General features: G+C 40.1%; 1 protein-coding gene and 1 pseudogene across 2 annotated transcripts; both read left to right on the forward strand.

The window, feature by feature from the left end:
- The first annotated feature begins 979 nt into the window (after window positions 1-979).
- LOC106580608 (serine/threonine-protein kinase pim-3-like) lies at window positions 980-2,454 on the forward strand (annotated as a pseudogene).
- A 6,283-nt stretch (window positions 2,455-8,737) lies between these two features.
- On the forward strand, window positions 8,738-19,062 carry LOC106581307 (T-cell differentiation antigen CD6). 2 transcript variants are annotated; one of them, XM_045702646.1, is made up of 14 exons: window positions 8,738-8,858; window positions 8,963-9,070; window positions 10,179-10,259; window positions 11,319-11,618; window positions 11,921-12,235; window positions 13,388-13,447; window positions 13,583-13,729; window positions 14,234-14,347; window positions 14,472-14,588; window positions 14,745-14,891; window positions 15,131-15,214; window positions 15,369-15,503; window positions 15,694-15,795; window positions 18,323-19,062. In XM_045702646.1, the coding sequence occupies exons 2-14, from the start codon at window positions 9,019-9,021 to the stop codon at window positions 18,463-18,465; spliced, it is 1,797 nt and encodes a 598-aa protein (XP_045558602.1). In that variant the 5' UTR covers window positions 8,738-8,858; window positions 8,963-9,018; the 3' UTR covers window positions 18,466-19,062. The 2 variants fall into 2 exon arrangements, with proteins under 2 accessions (XP_045558602.1, XP_014018757.2); XM_014163282.2 differs by having other exon boundaries at window positions 8,748-9,070; window positions 13,586-13,729.
- The last annotated feature ends 601 nt before the right edge of the window (window positions 19,063-19,663 follow it).

Raw genomic sequence — 19,663 nt, forward strand, 5'->3', positions numbered from 1 at the left:
AAGACATCAGTCAGGAAGTTAAAGCTTGGTCGCAAATGGGTCTTCTAAATGGACAATGACCCCAAGCATACTTCCAAAGTTATGGAAAAATGGCTTAAGGACAACAAAGTCAAGGTATTGGAGTGGCCATCACAAAGCCCTGACCTCAATCCCATAGAAAATTTGTGGGCAGAACTGAAAAAGCGTGTGCGAGCAAGGAGGCCGACAAACCTGACTCAGTTACACCAGCTCTGTCAGGAGGAATGGGCCAAATTTCACCCAATTTATTGTGGAAAGCTTGTGGAAGGCTACCCGAAAAACGTTTGACCCAAGTTAAACAATTTAAAGGCAAAGCTAATTGGGTGTATGTAAACTTCTGACCCACTGGGAATGTGATGAAAGAAATAAAAGCTGAAATAAATCACTCTCTCCTATTATTCTGACATTTCACATTCTTAAAATAAAGTTGTGATCCTAACTGACCTAAGACAGGGAATTTTTACTAGGATTAAATGTCAGGAATTGTGAAAAACTGAGTTTAAATGTATTTGGCTAAGGTGTATGTAAACTTCCGACTTCAACTGTACCACAAACCCCCGAGGTGCCTTATTTCTATTATAAACTGGTTACTAGAGGAGTAAAAATACATGTTTTGTCATAGCCATGGTATACGGTCTCATATACCACGGCTGTCAGCCAATCAGCATTCAGGGCTGGAACCACACAGTTTAAGGGAAAATAACTCATGTCTGTTTTAATTGCACAGTGCAGCTAAGCAGCCTGACAACATTCTTTCATAATGGCTTTTTATGATGGTGTAACTGCTTTTCCTTCAATCACTTTATATATCTTCGTCATACCTGACCAACCTCAGCTGTCTCCTATATGAGTTAATTTTGTATTACTTTCATGAAAGCACTGAGAACGTTATAACATCAAAACATTTTACATGTAACAGCTGTACTAAGACTGTTGTTGCTATTCCTGTCCCACAGGAAGTATGTGTCCAAAGCCCAAGCTGAGGAGGAGCTGGACATGGTGAGTGCTAGCCTAGTACTGGTTGATTTTACTGTAGGGGTTATATCAGTTCTCTCTACTAATGCTGGCCTAACTGCAATTGCTAAACAGCAGTTCACTCTCCCCCTCCTCCTTTGCACACACACAGCCTGGGCAATGAGGGGCCCCTGCCCCTGGAGGTGGCGTTGGTGAAGCAGGTGAACGTGGTGCCACAGTGTCCCTACATCACGCAGCTGCTAGTGGTTTGACCAGCCGTTACGCTACATCATGGTGCTGGAGCGCCCCGAGCCCTGCCAGGACCTTATCACCTTCTGCCAGGACCGGGGAGGCACCATGAGCGAGGGCGTGGCGCGCCAGGTGATGGTGCAGCTGTTGAGGGTGCTGAACCACTGCAGAGAGCGAGGGGTCCTGCACCAGGACGTCAACCCAGAGAACCTGCTGATCCAGACTGACTCGCAGCACGTCAAACTGTTTGACTTTGGCTGTGGAGACCTGCTGAAGAATACAGCCTTCAAGGACTTTGCAGGTTAGAGACCTTGGAGAGTGTAAGGAGGGAATGTGGTGGTTGAGAGAGCAGATCACTAAGAATTGCTCAGTGAGAGTGGAAGCAATATGACGGAAACTCCACTTAGCCCTATTGTATATTTCAGCATCTGGCCTACGCTCTCAGAATACTTTCTAAAAGGCTACTGAATAAAACATTTCCTGTGTCTGTCCCCCCCCCCCCCTCTCAGGCACCCTGGAGTACACCCCTCCAGAGTGGTTCCTACAGAGACAGTAGCTGGACCTGCCCGGTACTGTCTGGTCAGTGGGCATCACCTTCTACAACCTGATGTGTGGCTTCTTGCCCTTCAGCACCATCCGAGAGACCATCAAAGGCCGCGTGCGCTTCACCAAGGGACTGTTCCCCAGTCAGAGATTGAGGGAAGGAGGGTTGGATGAAGTAGGAGATGATGAGGTTTCCATAAAGGGCTAGATGATGTAACCTCATACTAAAACAGATGATTGTGGAGTTATCCTCTGTCTAATCATATACCTGTTGTTACTTCTTCTCCACCAGAGTGCTGTCAGCTGATTCGCTGGTGCCTGAGCACTAAGGCAGCGGACCGACCAACCATGGAGCAGATCTAGCTCCATCCCTGGCTCCTGTGAGGGGCCACCCAGGCCAGTGAAAAATACAATTATAATCAGATGTTATATAGTGTCAGTTCATTCCTGTCTTAGTCATTTGAGTCACTATTAAGCACTTTAACCGAGCACTTTATAGTGTGGTTTAAAACCCCACCCCAAAAGACTAATAGCGAACGTGCATAAAGATGGATAGTGCTAAAACAATGCCAAAGTTTTTAACAAAACCTGACACAAATGAAGATGGGTTTGGTGGAACGACTGACGCTGCAGTTAATGATATACTTTTGATTTATTTCCCCTGGAGTTTTCCCATTCTGAAAATATCAAGATTTATAGGCTTACTGCTGCTACTTTTCTTTAGAAGTAACATTTTTACAAATATGAAATATTTGATCTTTTTATGAATGAAATCCTGAAAACGTAGCTTTTTCACATCATTTTTTAAATAAAATGAAACATGTCTCTTCAAGCCTAATGACTGTGGATACTTACTTTCCAAGACACCCACCTACTCACACACAGGAAACAGGCAGGCCTTGGACATAGTTACACAGACTGAGAAAAGACGGGATGAGTGGGAACAGAAGATGTGTCAACACAAATACCACTCTTATATCTGTCATCACCTTCTCCCATATACCCACCCCTACTATCATTTCAGTTCAGTCTTCAATTCATCTCCACCATCAACTCAAACTGCCACTGTCAATTACCAGCCCCATAAATTCACAGCAACATCCAATAAACTGTCTTTTCAGACTGTGGTGGAAAAAGTACTCAATTGTCATCCTTGAGTAAAAGTAAAGATACAGTGCCTTAATAAAATATTACTCAAATAAAAGTGAGTCACCCAGTAAAATACTGCTTCAGTAAGTCTACAAGTATCTGGTTTTAAATGTACTTAATTAAGTACAGTGGTGGAGAATGTACTACATTTTCATACTTGAGAAAAAGTATAAAGTAAATGCTATACATCAAATACCTTATATTAAGCAAACCATGCAGAACAATTTGCTTGTTTTTTTTAATTTACGGACAGCCAGGGGCTCACAAACACTCAGACATTTACAAATGCATTATTTGTGTTTAGTGAGTCTTCCAGATCAGAGGCAGTAGGGATGACAACCCATTATATTGATAGGTGCACCATATTGCTGTCTTGCCTGAGAATTCAAAATGTAACAAGTACTTATGGGTGTCAAATGTATAGTAGTAAAAAGTACATATTTTCTTTTGGAATGTAGTGAAGTAAAAGTTAAAAAATATATAAATAGTAAAGTAGAGTACAGAAACCCTAAAAACGACTTAAGTACTACTGCAATATCACAGAGTTGCCAGGGGGAAATAGTTTCAGAGCCGGGATGGGGGGAGATGTCAGAGCTTTGACTGGTGCTCCACAAAGCTGAGGGGAAAGACAGACATACAGTTGAAGATGGAAGTTTACATACACCTTAGCCAAATACATTTAAACTCAGTTTTTCACAATTCCTGACATTTAATCCTAGTGAAAATTCCCTGTCTGAGGTGAGTTAGGATCACCTCTTTATTTTAAGAATGTGAAATGTCAGAATAATAGGAGAGAGAATGATTTATTTCAGCTTTTATTTCTTTCATCACATTCCCAGTAGGTCAGAAATGTACATACCCTCAATTAGTATTTGGTAGCATTGCCTTTAAATTGTTTAACTTGCGTCAAACGTTTCAGGTAGCCTTCCAAAAGCTTCCCACAATAAGTTGGGTGAATTTTGGCCCATTCCTCCTGACAGAACTGGTGTAACTGAGTCAGGTTTGTCGGCCAACTTGCTCGCACATGCATTTTCACTTCTGCCCACAGATTTTCTATAGGATTGAGGTCAGGACTTTGTGAATCCTGAAGCCATTTTGCCACAACTTTGGAAGTATGCTTGAGGTCATTGTCCATTTGGAAGACCCATTTGCGACCAAGCTTTAACTTCCTGACTGATGTCTTGAGATGTTGCGTCAATATATCCACATACTTTTCCTACCTCATGATGCCATCTGTTTTGTGAAGTGCACCAGTCCCTCCTGCAGCAAAGCACCCCCACAACATGATGCTGCCAGCCCCGTGCTTCACGGTTGGGATGGTGTTCTTCGGCTTGCAAGCCTCCGCCTTTTTCCTCCAAACATAACGAAGGTCAATATGGTCAAACAGTTCTATTTTTGTTTCATCAGACCAGAGGACATTTCTCCAAAAAGTACAATCTTTATCCCCATGTGCAGTTGCAAACCGTAGTCTGGCTTTTTTTATGGCGGTTTTGTAGCAGTGGCTTCTTCCTTGCTGAGCGGCCTTTCAGGTTATGTCGATGTAGGACTCGTTTTACTGTGGATATAGATACTTTTGTACCTGTTTACTCCAGCGTCTTCAAGGTCCTTTGCTGTTGTTCTAGGATTGATTTGCACTTTTCACACCAAATTACGTTAATCTCTAGGAGACAGAACGCGTCTCCTTCCTGAACGGTATGACGGCTGCTTGGTCCCATGATGTTTATACTTGCATACTATTGTTTGTACAGATGAACGTGGTACCTTCAGGCATTTGGAAATTGCTCCCAAGGATGAACCAGACTTGTGAAGGTCTGTAATTTTTTTTCAGAGGTCTTGGCTGATTTCTTTTGATTTTCCCATGATGTCAAGCAAAGAGGCACTGAGTTTGAAGGTCGGCCATGAAATACAACCACAGGTACACTTCCAATTGACTCAAATGATGTCAATTAGCCTATCAGAAGCTTCTAAAGCCATGACATCATTTTCTGGAATTTTCCAAGCTGTTTAAAGGCACAGTCAACTTAGTGTTTGTAAACTTCTGACCCACTGGAATTGTGATACAGTGAATTATAAGTGAAATAATCTGTCTGTAAACAATTGTTGGAAAAATTACTTGTGTCACGCACAAAGTAGATGTCCTAACCGACTTGCCAAAACTATAGTTTGTTAACAAGAAATGTGTAGAGTGGTTGAAAAACGAGTTTTAATCAACCTAAGTATGTATACTTCCAGCTTCAACTGTATCTGCTCTCTATAGCACAATATAACATCAGAATGTGAGAGGGAAGCCTCTTGAACTGAGGGTGTGTAGAGGGTGGGACGGGTCACTAACAACAGTCAGTGCCTTCCTTTTGGTTGCCCTATGGAAGAGGTTGCCCAGCTGTTCCTGTGGCTGACCGATGATTTTTCTGGCTGGCAATTGTGTCCAGCTTGTTTTTACTCCTCACATTCAAGTTGCTGTATCAGACTGTCATGTTGATGGTTAGGATGCTCTCCAAACTGCTGTACACCATCTCCAGAATATCTTCACCACTTATTACCATGTGCTCTTTCTTCCTATCCTTTAACCCAGATTTCTAGTTTGCAAAAAACGGTCCTCATAAAACAGACTATGCATATGTCCGAAAAGGGAAGAATTAAGATAAAACTGAAAATACATTTTGACTTCAGTCTGAAATTCTGGTAAATGATCTAGACGTATTCAGTGTAGACCGTGCTTGGACATTTCTCCAAAACCTTTTTGGATTATTCAAGCATAACATTGGCTCCAATCTCTACTGTTTTCAGTAGAGTAGTACAGCCCCACTGCAAATGCTGGGGCTGGTTCAAAAAGGGAGTACAATTCATGTTTGAGTTGTGCAAGACATTTTAATAAAGCATATACTCTATGTAAAACTTCAAAAAATAAAGATTGACACAAAGAAGAGTTGGAAAAAAATCACAAGTTCTCTTTGAAACATTCTTACAAAACAAATCAAAACATGAATAAATGGAAAAGAGATGGTTACTGAATTTCTCTGAAAGGAGAGTAATCAAGTCCTTTCATTTCTTTTTTTATTCTATTCCATGTATTACATTTAGCTGAATCTCGTTGATAATCATTTTGTTCAAATTCTCGTATTCCTTGGCAACATATTAGCTGCACTACCAAACCAACATGCTTGGTATTCAGTCAGTGTCCAAAATTATCAATTTCATTTCAATCGAGGTGCGGCTCTGTCAGATGGGAGTTGATGATTTATATAAATAGAATCTCTGTGTGTCTGCCTGCTGGGCTACTGGCATTTTGTGAAGCATACATTTCCCAGAAATTGTTTCCCCATCAAAAACTGGAGAAGGTAGACATCAAAGCTACACACTATTCATTGATTTCCTAACAGATAGCTGTCCTGTAGCACGACAGCGTAGACAACCAAAGAGTTCTAAACTTTATGCATTTGAGTTTCCTGAAAACATTGTTTAGTTTTGGGAACAAAACAATTCTGTCAGTGCAAGAGTTGTTTTTATTAATACAACATGTGATTGAATAGGGTTCCTAAGTTTACAAAGGGACACCATAAGTAAGATTAAATGGGGGTGAAAGAGGGTAATTGTAATTGGAACATAAATAATTCACTTGTTAAAACATTTGATTTCATAATGCTGTACTATTTTGAATGCAGAATGCAATATTCAACCTGTTTTGGGGTTTTGTTTATTTTGATTAATAAGAGTTCAAGTCGAAATTATCACTCTGAAGCTGAAACACTGTTTCCTTCATTAATCAATAGGAATGGCAGGAACAGTAAATGTAATAAAAGAGACCAGGAGACCATAATACCAATTTCATTGGGAGGAACAGTGATCATTTTAATAAGGTGAGAACAGCTCAAGCCCCACTCAGTGACAGGTAATCTCTATTGCCAATTGTCTGATTGTGACCGCATTATGCTAATGACGGAGTCTGCGTTGATTTATGCAAGGCCCTGAGGGCAGTGGGAGGTGATAAAGTCACCAGACTGGAAAGGTAGGTAGGAATTGTATTATCATATAAAAAGGAAGAGACATTTAGTCATGGGAACGAACCTTCATGGCATCATTTGGAGATACTCTGCAGGGATAACAATAAAAGGTACTGTAATACAAATTTAAGATATAGGTTTAACTCAAGTAATAATTAACTCTGAAACACTAAGGTTTTTCATTGTCCTCAGCTTACCTAACTGAAAAAAGGCTATATGGTTGTTGTATCAGTCACTAGGATACTCAGTTGATTATATATTTTCCCATCATGTCACAGGCATGTCTGCAGAGCTGTCATTTAGGAGAGATGTGATTGACATATGACTTAAAAAGTCTACTCTGCCCCCAGAACAACTCTGGGCAAGTCACCCATCTGTCACATCCTGACAATCCTTTATTTACCTTGCCATCGGCGGTTTAGATGTTGTCAGTCATGTATTAAGCTAAATAAAAGCTGCCCCAAAAGATACAAAGGAATGAGATGTGGGGGTGAGAGAGGAGATGAAAGAAAGACGACAGAAGTGAATGTCATCATTGAAAATAATCCTGCAGCAACAAGAAATGAGAATTATGATGTGGATTATAATTAATTTAAAACATGTATAGGGGTTGATATTTTTCCTAGGGGAAAATCAAGTCTCAAATTTCAAAGTGGAAATTACAAACTTCCGCCGCCTTTTTAAACCTCAAATACACTACTAGTTTTACATTTCCTGCAATGCAGGAAGGTTCTCCTGCAACAGGGTGATCAAATTAATATCCTACATCTGTATGTTGACTGTATTTGTTATGGTTGATATAGTATGAAGTTATTGTATTAAAAGTGAAGTCACCTTTCATGGAGAGCATTAAGAAACCCAAGGTCTTCTGGCGCTATGTGATGAATCAAATGAAATGAGAAGCCAACTGAATAGAAACACAATTCTAAAGGGTGTTAGGGTGAAACAGGGTGAAGGTGTGTGAAGCATGATTCACTTTCTCTGACTCTTGGGCTGACTTAAGGCAGTTTGTATTTACGTCCCTAAACCTGCCTCCAGGCAGCTTCAATAGTGTTAATTAGATTCCCTGAAATAGGCCCAGGCTGTGTGGATGAGGAAGGTTCCACAATAACTTCCTGCCTGGCCCTCAGGTTTGTGAGGTGTCTTCAAGAACGGGATAAATGCTTTTTATTTCAAATGAAATGACCTTTGGTATATGGGTACTCAATTATATATAAGGCTATGGTAAAGCTAAGGCCTAGTCCATTCAAGTTAAGTTCAGCTGCCTCACATAAAGGGAAACTTTTTCTTGTTTTAGTCTTTATTGGTAATAATGGTGGCCTATGCGTACTGAAGTTCAGGATGTTTGAAGTGCTATCATAAAATAGCCTTAAATAGATTCCATTACTGTGTATGGCAGGCCTTCCATGCGTTCCCCTACTCTGGGCCTATAATTTACCAGCTGAATGGTATTGGAGTTGGTCTTTGTTCACAGTCACACAAACAGTGCTTAAATTCTTCTTCTTCTTTAGACTGTAATAATATAGTTTTAGTATTGCCAGCATCTACAGCTTTTCTCAAAAATGTTCTGGCATATAAGGCTTTTCAAGTAGATGTATTGTTGTGTTCTCCTGAATCCTAAAACAGGGTCCGATTCATTTTACATGCTCCTCTTTATCAATATAAGGAGATAATAGTAATTTGGGTAAACCTCTTTTAAATTGCATATGAATTTGTTTGTTTACTCAACCTTTTTTGAGCGTTGTTGGGAGGTTAAAATTAGTTGTCGTGGGTGTTAGCCAACAATTAAACATCTTGTAGTTGTGTGTAAGAAAGTGGGTGTATCACAAAGCCAGTCTGTGTCTGAGAAAGAAGTGTGCTCTACAGACAGAAGCCTATTTGATTTTGTGTCAGAGACGATGCTTGTGGAAAACCACAAGTTGCAGCCGTGCAAACAGAAATATAGTGAGTACACAAGTTCTGACATATAGCACACTACTTAATTCATGATAAGATCAGTAACGTGCATTATTTCTCGTTTGATTGTTATTAATATTAAAAGAACAAAGTTGTTTCCGGTTGAGGAGTATGCTCAAAGGACCCCGGCCTAACTGTTTTCTGTGAGATGGAACTGTTCAGGACGCCAATACTTCTGTCACTTCTGGTTCTCTCTCAAGGTAACATAGTTTAATAGAATATTTCTACTTTGTTGTATTCAATTATATTATCTTCATTGGCTCTTTTGAAGGAAAGTATGACGGTTGTACTCTATGTACATCAAACACAGCATCAAATGTGTTTTAGAATTGTATGAGTTGTTCGATAATACTAAAGATATGCACATCAAAATAGTTGGCAGTGGAGTCACATTTGCTTTTTTATTATGCTTCAACATCACCATATTTTACAATTCATTTCTGTTTGTTTCGTTTTATTCTACTTTTTGACAGCATGTGTTGGTGTGTTCAAGAAAGTAATAACATATTCATACAAAAAGGGACTGACCGGAGTGATGCCAATTAGGTGTAGGCTAAATGCTGCATAATCTTACAGAGGATTACTTTACTTCCCAATGCAAGGAGTTTACTGCAACAGCCAATACGATTCATCGAACACTCGCTAGCTAAGATTCAAAGACGGCTTGACGCAACATAAAAGTGCAGGGAATTCAAATCAACCAACCTTAGTAAACAATGATTGGCTGAAACGTAAAATGTTTTTGTATGAATCACTAATTTGTCACAGAGTGATACATAAACAAAGTGATAGTTCAATATGAATTGCTTTCTGAGGAGGAGAGCTGTGTCATGGGTTAAAGCATGAACAAACGATTATTTTGCTTCACAAAGATGATTCATTATCTGCGTTGATTCCTCAAACATTGCTAGTGTGAAATTGTTTCATTCAACATTGAGCCACAGATGTTATTCATGGCATATCCATCTAACAACTAAATTAACTAATTGAGGCAGTTGATAATAGCTGTTACAAAATCCAACGTAAATATAGTGATTTACAGACTCCATATTATATCCTTCTAATGGGACTATTTTGTAGCCACCTTGAAATACCATCAACAGACAGTTTACAAAATGGAAAAGATTATTCTGATTAGAGCCAAATTCAATAACCTGTTTAATGTATCGCTGTGTGTCCTGGGCTTCATATAGCATTGACAACACGTGGTAAGATGAAATAACTGATTGGACAGCTGCATTAATACTCATAACTACAATCATTTTTCATTTATCTTAGTTTACTTTGTTGTTGCTTGTCATATTTCAGCCTTTCTAAATCAAGACCACTCTGTTCCGGGGAAATTCTCTGGGTCAGGAGAGACTGATGAGCAGCAGACATCCAATCTAAGTAAGTTCCAATTTTATTTAAATGGTTGGTATTATGCTAAAAAGATCCTCAGAACCTAAGCCTCCAATCAAGCTTCATTTGGTTCCGAAGGCCACTGCAATCTACATCGATCTTACTCTCTGAATACAACCCCCCATTCCTTCCTAAACCCCAAAATCCAATCCCTCGTGCTCATCCAGTCAAATTGCTAGGTGCTAAAATAGAGGGATGAATGGGTAAGGTGTCTGTGTGCTTCTTAGAGGGAGGAGACAACCTCAAGCAACAATCCTGCAGAGAACTTGATTGGTCACAAGTCATTATACTGAGATCGAAATGATATGAGGCAAAGGCATTTGTTTTACTATAATGATACAAGTCACCAGCAAATAAGCCATAGTGAGATGATATTTTCATTGTTCTGAGGGTTATGATGATGATGATGCGTAAGGCTCCATTAGTGCAAAGTGGGAGGAACATCCCATATCAACATGCTCTCTCTAACACACGAACAGAAAATAAAAATAAAAATAGAATGGGTGAATTGTCATTTGTGTCATAGAGGATATCAAATGGTCCGGTGGATTCAGATTTTGAAGGAAAATGCTATCAATCAGTTATTCAGTTATAATCATACTACACTAACCTGGTTTTCATTCTCTATTTGTTGAACCTAAATGAAGTTCAATTCCACCACATTTAAACCGGGAAAAAAAGTGAAGACTGAAGTGTGAGATGCAGTACCAAAGGCTCCAGTGTCACATGGTGTGAAACCACTGAGTATTTGGTCCCGTGGTGTTTCTAGAATCAGGTTGGTCGACTTCAGTGTCCCCCTCCGAATTCACCACCCAGTGACATTTCCACAGGACATGACTCACAGGATGTGGCTGCTCTGCTGAACGTCTGCAAAGAGCACAGCAACCGATAGGCCAACAAACAGCTAGGGCATTCAATGTGTGTGGGTATGTGTGTGTATTATGCTGTATAACATGTACTGTACATGTGGCTACACTACATGGGGAAATATAAACAACCATCTGTATTTCACTCTCATATTGATTCTGCATCTCCCCATTCCTCCAGCCATATCTCACCCCCCCAGGCTATCTCAGCACTGCTCTGGGGTTGTCGAGGTGCTCCATCGAGGGCTGTGGAGGCCAGTGACCTTTGACCTTGGGTCTGCAGAGTGGGCCAAAGTGGCGGAGGACATATGTACCAACCTGAGCTGCGGGGCAGTGTACGAGCTCCGACAGAATGGCACAGCTACATTAAACTACTCCAGCTCAACGTGTCTGAGCCAGTGTGCCTACAGAGACCTACTGGTGGAGAACTGTACAGAGCTCTCATACACAGACTGCTCTAACCTGACTGAGATAACCTGTGGTAAGACCCTCATTGCAAAGCTTATGAGTGGATCGGAACAATTTATCTTGAGCAAGAGTAATAGCTACCGCTGTTGATAAGCAACCACAAACACTTTGTTGCAGTAACGCCTGCAAATTGCATGCCATGGAGCGCCATCGTATGAGCCGTCTCAAGTGTTTTGTGGACGCTTTGCAACAAGTTCCTCCCTTCAGCACGCTTCCATTTTCAAGCTGCTTTTTAATGATCCTGAGTGAGGCCCAGCTTCTATCGAGGTTATCTGATGATCTATGAACTGACTGGTTGATCTGTCCATTCCTCAGGGCACCAGGCCGTGCGATTGGCTGGAGGCTCACACCACTGTGAGGGACGGGTGGAGTTGTGGAGAGAGGAAAAATGGGGAACGGTGTGTGACGATAGTTGGGACCTGAGAGATGGGGGCGTGGTCTGTGCTCAATTGGGCTGTGGCTCTGCCCTAAATGTGAGTGGGGAGGACGGGTCCTTTGAAGCGGGTGTTGGTCAGGTTCTCTTAGATGAGGTGAACTGTGGGGGGAGCGAGCGGAACCTATGGGAGTGTCCCTCCATGGGGACAGTCAACAACTGTGGACACAAAGAGGACGCTGCAGTGGTTTGTTCAGGTAAGCCTGCAGCAATAATATTATCATTGTCAGTTACTGTATTCACAATCATGTCATAGTGTTTTTATATTATCTTTAGATTGGTCTGAATATGGATAGTGCACTAATAACATGTAAAATACATTACCATGATTGAACATCCGGTGTCTTGGTGGCGAACCAGGTCCCCATCATCTTAGCGCTGATGTTCAGCACGCTAAATGTCGACAATCAGGGTTCTGATGATTGCGAATCAAGAATGATTTGGCTCGTGACCTTATCAGCGTGTCTGAATGGATAGCACTCAGTCTCAGTCACACTCAGCACTGATACTGACAAACAAGCTTCAAATCCTCCTACAGTAATGCAGAGATCAGATGATGTGAGAGGTCATAAGCCGAAAAGAGACAGCTGCTTTGCATATGAATTATTGTTATTTTCATTAACGAAAAAAAAAAGAAACACACACAGGCAGCACAAAAACACACAGGCCTAAGTAATGCATGTCACTCAGACAGTAGACAAACCACGTCAATACCACGTCACAACAGCTCTGTCTGAGGAAGACCCTCAATGAAAGATGTTCAACCTGGGAGCCAAGTTCAAGAGTTCCTTGGTGAGAAAACATCCAAACTGCCTTGACCTCAACATGACAACAGTTGTTCGGCACTTCCATGGGTTTTGAATCTTGCATCTAAATGAACAATTTTTGCTAAATGTATAGTGTGCGTTTTAGTATGTCTGAAACTCCAGTTCTGTCAAGGCCATGGCTTGTTGACCATGTTTCCGATCCATTTCAAACACCTCAAGTGATAGTTAATTATGTAGGCCTGCTCAAAAGGCTATATCCATCAATATGTGAGTCCTACACATTTCAAGTACATTTTTTAAAGAGAAAACGCACACATTCCTGGCAGTAATTGCCAAATGACTGACTGAAATGTCTAACTTTTGAATAATAGTCAGATATTGGTTCAATAGATCATTAGATACACAGATGGACAAACACAACTCCTCTTGGATTTACCATTTTTGAGCAAATGTTTTTTTTAAGCAAAAATGTTCCCCGTCTTTCAAACAAGAGTGCCTTGAACACTCAAGAGAAGTGAGCCATGCATCTGTTATACATTCTAGTTCTCTAACACCTCGAGGACGTCTCCATTTCCCTGACAGGAATTCCATCTCGACCAGGCAACGAGACGGCAGAACAGAACACCCAGACTTCAACCACAGGTACCTTCAATAGATGCTGACACACACGACCCTCCATCTGTGTAATAATACACCAAGAGTGTCTGCTCTGCTCATATGCACTAGTCAAGAAGAATTTGTTATCTAGTCTGTACTATGATTTGTTCTTGTTTCCAGCAGGCTCAGTTCTACTAGTCACCAGTGCAGAGAGCTGGTCCTCTCCTCCCACAGCTGCTGTCTGGGGCTGCATCGCATTGTCTATAGCCCTCCTCCTCACACTCCTCTCCAATGCTTCACTCTTCCTGTCTTACAGGAGGAGAGCTGGTGAGTCATCGTTTTTCTTTCTCTTTCATTGCCTCAGACTCAACTGTCACTCTCCCCATTTGTTCACACCAACAACAACAAACAGGCTATCATCAATGAGTAGTAATTAACACTGAGAAACTGCTTTGTCTGAAGGGTATTACATATTCTTCTCAATGGTTTGCCAATTATGATAATACAACAACACAATGTGATTCAATACAGTACCCAAAGGAAATCACCCAACTGGAACAGTATGCATACCACTGGCTTGGTTGATTGCTCATTAAGAGAGTCCCACCACTAGTGTTGTTTTCACACCAACTTAAAAAAAGCAGCATTTATTATTTCACAAGGATGATAATGTTTGATAATGATAATGTGACGGTGGTCTAATTCAAATATTTAATTGGTTTTGAGATGGACAAGAAAATAAGGACAATACCACATGAAAGGCCAACAAACCTATTATCCTAGCTTCGGTAGAGAGAAGTTTCAAAGACAAAACTTTCCCTTCATTACTAGCACTTCTGGTTCACCAAAGACAAGATGGCCGCCAGCTGTCCATCCAGTCTCAACACACTGACCGAGGGGAGAGAGTCAACCTCCTCACAGTCACCACGGACACAGCTGATTACAGTGAGTTCCTACCGATGCACTTGTCCTCTCTGTGCCCATTAGTTACTTGCAATTTTAGGAAATGACTTATTAGTTCACGTGTCCCATTTGTCAAAATACATTTTCTATGTGGCCTTTCATGCAGCTCCACAGTACCATTCCAAACAGCCCTCTCAGAATGACGCCGACGCCTCGTGTGACTCTGACTATGAAAACTATGACTTCAATGACCAACCCTCTGTTGCCATGGCTACTGCACTTGGTCAGTTCATCTTCCTAGTTTTGGATAAATAGTGCAATTCTAAAAGAAAAGAAATGGGAAATTAAACTGGGGAAATGAAACTTGATATTAAGGGAGAAAGTGGTCCAAGGACTTGCTCACAGTGCCAACCAAAATGGTATTTTATGTTTTCATTAGTCAGGGTCCTTGACAATGGAGGAAGCACAAGCAGAGAGCCATGGGAAACCACGCAGACAGCAGAGACTTCTGACTCTCCTGAGAAATATAATATTGTTGCTGAGACAATCGACAGCATTGAGAAAAATAACCCTGCCGCCCAAAGCCGTAAGTTACTGTCAGGTTGGGTGAACCAGATTTTTATCATATTGTGTCCATGTCAGACAGATTCTTCTTAGTCTTAAAAGGACATAATGTCCTCTTAAAATCTGGGACCTTACTGTAACCGTTAGCAGAACAAGAAATCAGAAAAGTTAGCATTTTCTAAAAACTTGCCATGGTGACAGAAAAGTTGAATAAGAGCCCTTTTGTAACATACTAACACTAACAACCATTTGTATGTCCAGTGCATTCGCTGGTGTCATCCAGCACATCTTCTGGGGAATGCTATGAAAACATTGAGACACAGGAGAAGGAGCTGCTGGACTCAGGTCAGTCTAAAATGCTCAACCACAAATGCAGCAAAAAATAAACAAAATAACTGTAGTCCAAAAATGCTTTTGTGGAGTCAGTCAGTGCATCTATGAAATCCATTCTCATGAATCAAGGTTAACAGAGTAACTGTGTGGAATGCTAACCACCCAGGTCCAGATTTGAGAGAAACTGCCCTCACAGACTTGATCTGTGGAAGAGAGCCATCCTTGGGATCGAGTAGTAGTACATCATCTGGGGAATCCTACTACAACGTGGAGATGGCAGTGAAACAGCATCTACAGTCAGGTCCGTTCAAGTCAATATCACGAGAACACCACCTAATTCATTTGGCTGTGTCTAAACACTGGATGGGGTAGACACAACGTCAAAGGCCTTTTGCACTACAGAACAGTACATGAAAGTATTATCTTGAAAGTTTTGGGGAGAAAATATGTAGATTCGTAATTACTTCACTGGGAGCACATTTCCTCCTCAGAAAACACCTATACACATTCCCCTGTGCAACCAACCGGTACACACCAGGATCAGCAACAGCCTGTGAACAGGAGCTGCCACCTACTGAGCAATCAAAATCAAGGTACCTGATATTTCTGATGAGTCTGTGCTTGTGTGTTTCAAAGGTGGACAGAATTTCCATTGAACCGTGTAATGTTCCCTGCAGAGACTAATTCTCAGTCTCCTTGCTGGCGTCATATTGTGTTTCAAAACCTGACAAATCAATTTGACGACCACCGGTGTAATCCCTGAAAGAAACAGAACAAATCATATTCAAAAGGTTTCTCTAAGTTCATAAACCAATGTGATTTCAAGTTGTGTCAAAACTAAATTCAAAGAACTAAGGTAGTCTGACAGATGAGGCCATTGGGTATGGGGTATAAACATCTGTGAGGATTTAAATTGTACTTAATTCCTTTAGTTTTCGGCAGATTTACTATCACAGTGAATAATGGAAAGGGTAGTATTTCTAGCAGGCACATGCTTGAATCCAACAGAGGGAGGGAGAAAGAGAGAGACTGTCCTCATTCAGATGGAGGAAATTAGCCGGCTCTGTTTTTCACTCTAATCTGCCATTAAACTATGGAGAGCTACACCTCAGAATGACAGAGTCAATTAGATTACAGACACTAATACCCTTTATAGACGGACTTTACGGCATTTTGCCTGTAAAAATAAAATTGTGGCTGTGACATGCATATAAAATCAAGTTATTTTGTTCATTAAACAGACAAGACACACTTAGGCTACACTGGTCACAGTCAACACACATATTTTATAGTAGGCTGAGAATATAATGAAATATAACAGAATAAAATCCAGAATATTCTTCCCACACAATTTGCGTCACGCAACGTGTAGAACTGCTGTCATATTAAAAAAACGTGATTTTGAAACAGAGCCCAAGGCAAGCCCATGCTTTTTGATCCACGTTTCATCTCTTTTCTACCCTCACTCCGCTTTGATAGGGAGCAGGCGTAGGGTCTTACATTGAGAGAGTCTTCATCATGATACCCATAGAAAATAATAGCAATCTATACTTTCAAAAGCATGAGTCTCCCGTTCATATTTCACTACCACTGCTGGCTTTTGGAGTTGCCTATACGCGACCGAGCATAACAATAGGCCTACACTTGATTTAGGGTACATTATTGCATGCTAAATGTTTCTAAATCAGTGATAGATGAGCAAACAAATAGATGAGCTACCACCTCTACTTATTTGCCCAGCCAGAGAATTAACCAAATATAGATGGAGATTCAGGTGAAACAAAATCACATTGACAAGTCACAGGCTTTTGGTCGGGAGTAGAACAGGCTAATTAGCGACTGTGAGTGAAGATTAGTATCTTTCTCCGCTCATACAGGAGTAATTAAGGCTTAGTTCTCTAATTGTACTTTTTTTTGTTCAATTAGAATTGTTCATTTATTATTCCATTTTGAATTATTAGGGGGTGCTGCATCACCCTCAGCACCCCTATTTCCTGTGGCTTTGCCGTTAATACAAAGGGGTGATTTCAAATGTTCAAACATTGATGCATTATCATAAAGGGTAGGTTCCCTTGACAAAGATTAAGCCTAGTCCTTGACATTAAGTTATGTTCAATGGCGGCACCAGGTACCCGTATTCCCCTACATGGATCACAACTGTGCAGTAGATTCTAGAGTCATGTACTATCTGTAATGTACATTGCCTTCATAGAATATTCACACCCCTTGACTTATTCCACTTTGTTACAGCCTGAATTCAAAATGGATAACATAAATAAAAACACACAATACCCCAAAATGACAAAGTGAAAACATGTTTTCAGAAATGTTTGCACTTTAGAAAATGAAAAATCTATTTTAATTGAAATAAGTATTCACACCCCTGTGTTAATACATGTTAGAATCACCTTTGGCAGTGATTACAGATGTGAGTCTTTCTGGGTAAATCTCTAAAATCTTTGCACACCTGGATTCTACAATATTTGCACATTATACTTTTTTAAATTCTTCAAGCTCTATCAAGTTGGTTGTTTATCATTGCTAAACAACTATTTCCAAGTCTGTCCATAGATTTTCAAGCCGATTTGAGTCAAAACTGTAATTAGGCCAGTGTATATTTGGCCTTGTGTTTTAGTTTATTGTCCTGCTGAAAGGTGAATTTGTCTCCCTGTCTCTATTGAAAAGCAGACTGAACCAGGTTTCCTCTAGTATTTTGCCTGTGCTTATCTCCATTCCGTTGATTTTTTTATCCTAAAAAAAACTCTACTCCTTGCTGATGACAAGAATACCCTTAACATGACGCAACCACCACCATACTTGAAAATATGAAGAGTGGTACTCAGTGATGTGTTGGATTTGTCCCAAACATAACACTTTTCATTTTTTATGAATTTCTTAATGTCTACAAACATAATTCCACTTTGACATGATGGGGTATTGTGTGTAGGCCAGTGACACAAAATCAAAATTTAATCTATTTTAAATTCAGGCTGTGTAACAACAAAATATGGAAAAAGTAATGGGGTATAAATACTTTCTGAAGGCATTGTAGATGCAATTGCTGAAAACATGTAGCCTATTGTGGATGTATGTAGATGGTAATGTGAGTCTTTTATACAGATGATTCAAGCAGCTCATCCTCCTCTGAGCTTTATGAGAACATAAAAGTCCAAGATGAAGAGGGGATTGGTGATGCTACCGTGAAGGAAGACCCGGACCAGTCTCTTTCTGACAGTGACTACGATGACATAACAAATTACTAGCATTTCATCAAACATAGCAGTGAAGTGAGAACTATAAAAACAGAGTAATTTACATTTTAGCAGATGCTATTATCCAGAAAGACATACAGGGGCAATTAAGTGTAATCGCCTTGCTCAAAAGGTACAGACAGATGTTTTTTCACCTCGTTAGCTTGGGGATTCGAACCATCGACCTTTGTGTTACTGGCCCAACGGTCTTAACCCCCTTCGCTTCTCCACTGCACCGAATGACCAGCATTGTCAACCAACTGCACTGTCACTGATATTGATTTAATACGGTGACCTGAGCCACACAAAGCAGTCAATGCACATCAAACTTTTTAAACTTGAAATTCAATTGTGTTAATATTATCAAAGAGAAAAAGTTACACAAAAATAAGTACATACAACATATATTCAACTATGACAAAATGTGAATAGCCTAGTGTATACACGCATATGCAGATGTTTTGTACATAATATGAGCACATTTTTTACCATCCAAAATACCTACTTCTGACTGGGCTATCACAACAAATCCCATGAATGTCTTTGGAAGTTAAGCTTTTTTTATGGTTCCCTAATGATTAATAAATTAGTACATATTTAAATCAACTATCCACAGACTACTTCATTTGATTATGATTCATTTATAAAGTATCAACTACTAGACTGTCAGAGTGAAGTAATGCTTTTATGTTTAATATTTTATGTCTAAATGTCTAGCACAGCTGCAACAGGAAAAGTTTGCATCATTTAACTCCACACTAACCTCACCTTCATATTATACACAATACATGAATGGTAAGATCAGAAATCCCTTAAAAGAGAACGCATTTGACTCAAAGGGACAGAAGAGGAAATAAACAAAAGGACAAGGGAGATAGAAACTAAGACAGAGAAGGAAAGGCTACAGAAAAGCATGTACCATACTGAAATATTACCAGAATATATATATCTCTCCACATTTATTTATTTATTTTTACATAAGACTCATTCAATTTAGCCTCATCTTTCCTAAGTACCGTTTTCACACAAATATGGTTTGGTATATACCTGCTCTTAAAACTGAGCTAGCTAAAATCACATTTCTAAAGATAGCAGAAGACCTACCTTGTTAACCTTTAAACCCAGAACACATTAAATGTAATGCAGAGAAAGACCTATATCATTCTCAAAAATATGTGTTGGGATGTCTATAACAAGAGGACATTGACTT

The sequence above is a fragment of the Salmo salar genome, chromosome ssa02 (genome assembly GCF_905237065.1).
Source record: "Salmo salar chromosome ssa02, Ssal_v3.1, whole genome shotgun sequence".
NCBI classification, from domain to species: Eukaryota; Metazoa; Chordata; class Actinopteri; order Salmoniformes; family Salmonidae; genus Salmo; species Salmo salar.